The sequence below is a fragment of the Lactuca sativa genome, chromosome 5, assembly GCF_002870075.4.
Source record: "Lactuca sativa cultivar Salinas chromosome 5, Lsat_Salinas_v11, whole genome shotgun sequence".
Lineage (NCBI taxonomy): Eukaryota > Viridiplantae > Streptophyta > Magnoliopsida > Asterales > Asteraceae > Lactuca > Lactuca sativa.
The window spans coordinates 366,539,594-366,549,040 of NC_056627.2; the positions used below are offsets into that span (position 1 = coordinate 366,539,594).

The 9,447-nt window shown below is 36.0% G+C and overlaps 1 protein-coding gene across 1 annotated transcript; it reads left to right on the forward strand.

Annotated features, from left to right (window-relative positions):
• Window positions 1–4,002: 4,002 nt before the first annotated feature.
• LOC111917631 (probable inactive patatin-like protein 9) lies at window positions 4,003–5,571 on the forward strand. The gene is made up of 2 exons (XM_023913300.3): window positions 4,003–5,104; window positions 5,204–5,571. Exons 1-2 carry the CDS (start codon window positions 4,172–4,174, stop codon window positions 5,420–5,422), a joined length of 1,152 nt encoding a protein of 383 aa, XP_023769068.1. The 5' UTR covers window positions 4,003–4,171; the 3' UTR covers window positions 5,423–5,571.
• The last annotated feature ends 3,876 nt before the right edge of the window (window positions 5,572–9,447 follow it).

The following is a 9,447-nucleotide window of genomic DNA, read 5'->3' on the forward strand; positions in this document are numbered from 1 at the left end:
TTGAAGCTAGAGATTTGAGTGTGGGCATCAATGATTAGGTTTTCCAAATCTATTTCTAGATACACTCGTCTTCAATATATATATTTTTCGTTACATAAACAAGAAGATGAACCAGGAATTATAAAATAGTTTTTATATTATTTCCAGTTTAATGCATTAACCGAGTTACAGATAATCAAGATCTTTTGCAGCCCTAAAGTTTCTTCAGAACCCGTAAACTTTTTTTGTCCGATAACTTTTTGCAAAAATGAATTAATGAATTAAATCGTCCATATGGAGTGCATATGTAGAAAAAATCTTTAAAAATATCCATATATGCACGAACATAAATGCATGAGTGCATAAAACAAAAGTGCATATAGATGCATTTTTCATATATGCATGTTTTTCTAGAAAAAATTACAAATACACTCAAATTTGAGCTACTTAAAGTATGACATCATTTTTTAGAAAAAAAAATAATCAAACAAAAAAATCTTAAAAATGATAGTCTATTTTCAATTTAAAAAAAATGAATGAGAATGGTATAGAATGAACTTTAATTACATTCTATGACAATGAAGTAGAAAGTGATATGATTAGACAAATATATTTTATGAGAATGAAAAAAACAATAACAGTTGCAATTGTTGCTAACGTTGTTGTTGCTTAATAACATTATTGAAGGAATAAATTCATAAAGACAAGTTCATACTGACATTCTTATGAGAATCACGTAATCAAAATAATAAAAAAAAAAAATCGATATCGTTCTTTACATCAACTACATTTTGTGACAATGAAAAAGAAACAAACGGAAATTGAAACAAGTGAACGTATGACTGAAGATAACTAGTTTCAACATCAATGGATTTAACCATGATTCCCTCACATGGAGAATGAAAAACATTAATCTTGGATTCTTAAATCATTCTTGAACATTCAACAATGTTTTCTTCATAAAGTAATGTTTATAAGGATATATACGATAACTCAATAAATATTCATCCTCCAAAATTAACTCTACAAAAATCGTAAAGCACAAATAAAACAATAACATGCATTTCACTATTGGTGACGAGATCGACAAAGTGTGTGTGTGTGTATATATATATATATATATATATATATATATATATATATATATATATATATATATATATATATATATATATATATATAGATTTAGATTATTCTATTCTAACTAATTATTGTGCGGATATCATATGCTATGAGAATTACTAAGAGAATAAGTTGTTTAACAATACGAATACATTCAATCTTACATAACTATTGTCATTAACACACATTCTCACTAATTAAATCGTCTATAAGGTTATTATACATTTATTATTATTATTCTCATTTCTATCAGAATGTTTATTGGGTCGTATTCTGTTAAAATGAAAATGAGTGAAAAACGATGTGTAAGAACAAAAATAAATAATAATTAGCGAAAATGCATGAAAATGAAGATATTTTGGTAAGGTTGAATGTATTTGCATTGCTAAACAACATATTCTCTTAGTAATTCTCATAGCATATGATATATGCACAATAATTAGTTAGAATACTTGAACCTAGTTCTCTATATATATATATATATATATATATATATATATATATATATATATATATATATATATATATATATATATATATATATATATATATATATATGGAAAAGTGTGTGACTGTCATGTATGTAAGATTAGGTATAAAACTTCCAATACTACGTCGTTTTAACATAAAACTATACAGTATAAATACAAATTTTGAAATTTAAATATAATATAATTTCTATTTAATTCAATTTTAAATATAATATGTTTCTATTTCATATATCAGTTGTCTCCAATTTACTTTGTTTTCCTAGAAGAACTTATTTTCAAGTTATCATTTTTACTTTGACTTTTTTAGAGTCGTTCTCAATTTCTATCCTAATTCACATAAACAATTTTAGCATTCATAAATATTGACATGGGTATTTAAAAAAGACAAAACATATGTAAATCTATAGAGACAATGGAAATTTATGTGTCAAACTAATCATGATATTTCGTTTACTATTATTCCTTAATCATGTGATATACTAACCGATCAAATTTATGTTTTTTTTTTCTTCATTGTGTTTAAGAACTTAAAAAATTAAAAGTCATAACCATTTAATCAACTCTACTAAATTTTAAATAAAAATTAATAGAATAAAAGATTAAAAAAAAAAAAAAAAAAGAACATGCAATAACTCAATTAAAGTTTTCACAAATCATTCGATATAGTTTTTCAATTGAAGTACAAAACATTTGAGTTATATTCGTTAAAAGTATTGATTTTTTACTTTCCCTATAAACTTCAATGATATTTTGTAATAAAAATATATATAATTGATCTTTTTCATTCCATAATTTAACTCAATTCAATGGTGTTCTATTAGGTACATAATAGTCACATATTCACATTTTTCGATATATATATATATATATATATATATATATATATATATATATATATATATATATACACACACACACACACACACACAAATTTGTATGACAAAAATGCAAATATGGTCCCTGTGGGAGGTTTTAGTCCAAACCACGACTTTTTGGATTGGTGGTCTTTTTGAGCTAGTTTCTTTGCGTTTTTGGTCCATCAGTAAACTGAAAAGACTATTATGCTCTTCTGATATATATTTTTATGCTTTTTCTATTTAATTTAAATGAAAAATAAAATAAGTAACTAATTTGGGGCCCATATCTCTCTCTCTGTCTCTCTCTCTCTCTCGCTCGCTCGCTCGCTCTCTCTACAAAACAAAAATGTCGATGTAAAACCCTACACCTCTCTTTATCCCATCGCCAACAAAAGAAAAAAGACCACAACTGGTGCTCACGACCTTCCACCATGTCTTCCCGACACATAACCATCGGCGGCGAACAGATAACCCACTTCTTCTCTTTTCTCTGTTATCTTTTCTCTTTCTCCTTTTTCCTGTCGAGACTTAGTTGTCATCCTCAACCCGCCAAACCCAATGTATTCTTCATTCATCAGAGTAATGGAATCCAAGGTTTTTAATGCACGATCCATCAGCTTCCTTTATTTCATCTCTTGTAAATTGATCTATGTGTTATTATTACATATGTAGAGGCAAGTTTAATGAATAAGAAAGCCTTATTACTTTCCATCTTTATCACCCTTATTAAGGAAGAATGAACTGGGTATCAGATGATATTGTTCTTTCCGATAAACGTGTGGTTTAGGGAATTTTATGATCTGGGTTTCTTCCCAATTTGTCCTCCACATTTCTTTCAGGTAAGTTACTAATTGTGTGTCTTAGTTGAAATCAGAGAGATGAGAGAGCTAAAAGAGAATCGAGAGGGAGAAAGAGAGTATGAACGAAGGAGAAAGAGAGAGACCTCTAGAGAAAGAAGAACACGTAGCCATCGTCGTGCCTGCCAATCTGCCATGGCCTGCAATAGCGCCAATGGCGGCAGTGGAAAAGACGATGGTGGCACAGGGTTGGGCGACAATCGGAGGTCCTTCGGTGGTCTGGAAAAAGTCGAATTTTCTTGGAGAAAATTGTGAGAACGATCTTCGGTGGTCCAATAACAGTCACATTTTCCTTTTTGATTTTGGGTTGAAGTTACGGTGAATGGAAGAAAGAAAAATAGAGAAGGAGTAGGTGGGGAAGAGAGGGAGAGGGAGAGGGAAAGGGAGAGGGAGAGAGAGAGAGAGAGAGAATGTGGGCCCTTCTTTTATTTTTTAATTATTAAAATAAATAAATTGGTATTAGATTTAAAAAGAAATGAAAGAAAAATAAAAAAATAAATATCCCAATGATATTACAGTCATTTCACTATTTAGATGGATCAAAAACACAACTAAACTAGTTCAAAATGACCATAAAAACAAAAAGATCAAGGTTTTGACTAAAACCAAAAAATATGAATATGCACCATTTTTGCAATTTCGTCTATTTGTATTTGTGTATGTGTTTGTAAGTATATAACTATATAAGTAGTTGCTAAGTCCTCAACTTTTTCTGCCCCTGCTTTAACTCTGTGTTCGTAAACACTAAACATAAACTGTGAGAGTATTCCTAGGAGTGCGAGAGCGACAGTTTGTAAGCCTAAAGCTTCCACGTATTAGCTTAAAATCAACTGAGAATTTTTCTTTATTCTCGAAATCAAAGGATATGGAGATTAGTAAGGTTACCTTGGAGATATTCTCGAAGCTTGAGCAGCAATGGCTTTCTCAACGAGAAAGCAGCAAGAAGACGCGTATCCTTAGCATTGACGGTGGCGGAACAACCGGCATACCATCCGGCGCCGCCTTGATCCACCTCGAAGACCAGATCCAAGCCAAAACAGGTAACTCTGGTTCCCGCATCATAGATTTCTTCGACATCATAGCCGGTACCGGCATTGGAGCACTTCTGGCGGCAATGCTTAACGCCGATGACGGAAACGGCCGTCCACGGTTTACTGCGAGAGAGGCGGTTGAATTTATCAGCGACAGGAACTCGGAGCTGTTTAAGGTGAAGAATGTTGGCGTAGTTCACCGTAGACGGATGTTTTCCGGCAAAAGTATGGAGAAGGTGTTGAAGGAGGCGTTAACTAGAGACGACGGAAAGGTTTTGACGTTGAAGGACACATGTAAGCCTCTGATTGTTCCCTGCTATGACCTGAACAGCTCTGCGCCCTTTGTTTTCTCTCGAGCCGACGCCTCCCAATCGGCTAGCTACAACTTCGATCTCTGGAAAGTTTGCCGAGCTACATCGTCTGATCCGTCAATGCTCAAGCCATTCCATCTCACATCAGTCGACGGTAAAACCTCCTGCTTCGCCGTTGACGGCGGTTTAGTGATGAACAATCCGTCCGCCGCCGTGGTGACTCACGTTTTACACAATAAACGCGATTTCCCCTCCCTCACGGGCGTCGAAGACCTCTTAGTCCTTTCCTTAGGTAACGGTCCGTTGAGCAATTCGCCTCATCCAAAGGTTAGCGGTAGCGGCCATTGTCTGAATCAGTGCGTCGTTGGCATTGCTCTCGACGGTGTATCGGAAACTGTTGACCAAATCTTAGGTAACGCTTTCTGCTGGAACCATGCCGATTACGTTAGAATTCAGGTAAGCTTCTGAAGAAATTCGTTTCCTAATTACTAACATATATTTGTTTTATGATCTTCAACCGGCAAACACGCTGATCGGAGAGTTTATATTTTGCAGGCGAACGGTTACTTGAACGGCGGAGTAGGACAGACGGTGTCGATGGAGAAGCTGTTGAATGAGAGAGGAGTGGAAACGTTGCCGTTTGGGGGTAAGCGGTTAATGACGGAGACTAACGGACAGAGAATCGAAACCTTTGTACAGCGTCTTGTAGGAAGTAGTTTACCTCCGAGTCCGTGTAAAAATACTACCGTTAGTCAACATGTTGACGGTCGTTAAGCCTTACTGTTATTATTGTTTTTTTTTTCCTCCGTATTTTAGGGTTTTTCACTTTGTTTTTGCGTTTTAGGTTTCCTACTTAAAATGTTGTATCATGTTTCAGTTCTATTATCATGTTGCAGTTAGTAATAAAATTTATGATAACGACACATCGAGTATCATTGTAGCAAAAGACACTTTGTAAGTAAAAAGAACATAATTTCAGTCTCTTCAATGTTATTTTACATATTTTCAAAAGAAAATGTCGTTAATGTATTTAAAAAAACTAATAATCAAACAAGTTTATCAATCAAAGAATTATTATTTTAAATAATTAAGGTTATAATTTGCACACGATAACTAAGTAATACGTTAATTAATTTAATTTTTTAAACTTCTTAAATTGTCGTGTTTGACAATAAGGCTGGTAGGTGTATCATCTCACCCTTTCATCATCATGTCATTTTTTCCTCACTACACTCATATCCCGTTCACAGGTTCAAACTAACGAGAGAAAATAAAAAAAATGAAAAGAAAGTAAAAAAAAAATTGTGTTCTAGAGTTTAATTAAAAGAAGGAAATGAAAAAAAAAAAAAGTTGAAGGAAATAGAATGATCACTTTCTCTCCTAACTTTCTTTTTGATTGGGAAGGATTTAGAAAGAAAAAACAAAATGATTAACTTTATTTCCACTTATCTCAAACTCGGCAACACAAAACAAAATCTTATTTTCATTTCTTTTTTCTTTTTTTTTCTTTTTTTCTTTTCTTTGTTTAAACTCGGAAACTAAACCACAATGATAGGAAATTACAACCTCTCGCTATCTCATTCTTTCTTAATTAAATATATTAAATATAATTTAATAATTATATAAAATTAATAAAAAAAAATAAAACTATTTCATTAATTAAAAAATACATAATCAAAATAAAAAATTATTTATTAAAATTCAAACAAAACTATTAACGATAAGTTTATCTTATCAACACCCAATAACTTATATATCTCTACTTGATAAGATTATCTTGTTGTATTTAAAATTTTGATATCTTGAACTCTGTAAACTCTATATGGTGCAATATACAATACTCCAGATTATTGGAGATTTAAAAATCATATCTTTATATGGTATCGGCCTGATTTCCGATCCTTCTAATTTCTTCTATCATGCGGCCCTACATCTTATTCCTCTCAATTATGGTGACCAGATCTTCTTCTTCATCTTATGCCTCCTTCACTCTCAACACTAATCTTCACATGCTAACAATTAAATTGTCATCCACAAATTATCTATTATGGAAAAACCAAATCACCCCCTTCCTACGGTATCAAAACCTTTTCAGCCATATTGATGGGACATCTGTGGCTCCTGCTGCATCACTCGTTGTTGCAGATAAGTCTTCCCCAAATCCTCTCTACACTGCTTGGGTTGAAGCTGATTAACGTGTCATGCTTATCATTCAAGCTTCACTTACTAAGGAAGCCATGGCCGAAATTTTGGGTCTTCTCACTGCACGAGAAGTCTGGACAACTCTAGAATCAACATATAGCCATGATTCCGTTGAGAGAATGCAAAATCTTCGGGACTCCTTGCGTCAAATTCAAAAAGGTTCGTTATCTGTCTCTGAATTTGGAAGAAAATACAAGTCTATATGTGATCAATTGGCAGCCATTGGGCAACCAGTGGATGAAACAGATAAAGTTCATTGGTTTTTATGTGGCCTAGGGCCTTCTTTTGAGACTTTCTTAGATGCTCATCGCGCTGTCAAGCCACGCATACTGTTTCGGGATCTTCTTGCAGTTGCTGAAGGGCATGAACTCTTCCTAAAATCTGTACACAGTTCCTCTAGCACTCCTCATGTGTCGTTCAACGCCAACACTGCTCACAACTCCGCTTCCTCTGGTCGTGGTTCCTATACTCGTGGTTCTCATGGGGGTCGATCAGGTAGCAGGGGCCGTGGTCGGAGATCACCTCACTGCCAACTCGGTCATAAAGATGGTTAGTACGCCTCTCAATGCCCAGATCTCTCTTCATTTGCTACTCGAGAACCATCTATTGATGCACACTTAGCACATGCCTTTTCTGCCAAATGTAATACCCAAGATATTCCTGCCTCAGTGTAACGACCCAATTTTCACGCCCAAAAATTTCGTTTAAATTAAGTGGTTTGTAAAACATTTGTAGTAAAACATCATCCGATCATATCATTTCATAAAACATATCTCGTGTCTGAAATCCCAAAACATGAAAATAATAATAATGTCAGAGTACAATCCCAAAACATCTCATAATGCGGAAAACCAATATGTGTTTGTATGATGAGTCGCTACCGCGCCAGCTCCTTCCCCTTCGCTGAAGAGGTACCTGAAACCAAAACTGAAAACTGTAAGCACAAAGCATAGTGAGTTCCCCCATCGTACCACATACCATACAATCATATCACATACATACTGCCAAGCATTTCTGGGGTGCCCGACTTACCCGTACAGCCATTCTGGGGTGCCGACCTACCTATGCGGCCATTCTGGGGTGCCGTCCTTCCCGTGTCAAGCCATTCTGGGGCGCTGACCTACCCATGTCGAGCCATTATGGGGTGCTGACTACCCTTCGGTCCTAACAACCGAACCTCGCGGACTATTTCACCCCTACTACTACTATAACATATATCATAGTATAATCTATTGTCAGACATATCTGGGGTGTCCGACCTACCCTTCGGTCCTAGCAACCGAATCTCGGGGACTCTTCCCCCTCCTACTACCTCTATCTTATGTAACATATCATGCTAGCAGCTAAACATGTCATAACATACTGTTAGGCATATTTGGGGTGCCTAACCTACCCTTCGGTCCTAACAACCGAACTCTATCACTATCACATACCATATCACGCTAGCATATAACATATCAGGTAGTAACAACCCAGATGAATATCACAAAGACAAACATCTAGCATACGATCACTACTGGGGGACCGGCATTGTGGCCGTAGACCCACCGCTACTGGAAGGTAACTCACCTCGAAGTAGCTGCTGAACTGTGCGGGAATCCTCTTACTGCTGCTGCTCCGGAAATCCTCCGGCTAAAATTCCCACAAAACACTTAGTCAGAACTGACATCTACTCTTAGGGTAAAATGACCATTTTACCCCCCCCCCTCCTTGACCAAGTCAAATTCAAAGTCAACTTCTAGTTGACCTGACTCGCCGAGTTGGCTCGCCAACTCGCCGAGTCCCTATCCTTCCATTAGACCTCAAACTCGTCTCTACTCGTCGAGTTAGGCGATGACTCGACGAGTTTTCCTTCTAAATGAACATCGACTGAATCCTCATCCGACTCGTCGAGTTCATCATCAACTGATACTCAGGTCCTGTCCTTGACTCGCCGAGTTGTATGAACAACTCGTCGAGTTCATCTTCATTCTTAAGAAGATTGCCTTGGACTCGCCGAGTCTGTTCATGCACTCGCCGAGTCCCATGAACTTCCATAACAATGACTTAGTCCAGAACGTTGGGTCACCACTTGGGACCCCCTTAAAACCTTTCCACACTCAACTGGGTCCTTATAACCCTCAACTGATATGGGACAAAACAGTGGACTCGCGGAGTCCAAGAACGAACTCGCCGAGTTGGTCACAACCACTCACTGAATCTTCACTTTCTGATGTACAACACTTGATCAAAATGTGGATCTATGCTTCTACAATCGATCTAGCACGTAAAGCTACAGCCTTTATGTGCTTGCATGGGACTTTAAGCTCAAAAGGTCCGAAAACAAGCTCTCACAATACATGGGGCCTTCCTTGAGTGCAAAAGCCACTCCTTTCTGCCATGTAACCCCTCAAAGGACCTAGATCCGAAACATCAACCTCAAACCATGCTTGCAATCATGGTTAGTGACCAAAATGGCTTAGAAAAGCCCTAAAACTCCACAAAATGGGATCTATCAAAAGAGCAAGCAAGGTATAGACTTTATACCTTTTGAAGTCAGCAAATGATGCTCAAAACCAAATCCTTCTAGCCTCCTCTTGATCCTTCAAGCTTTTCCT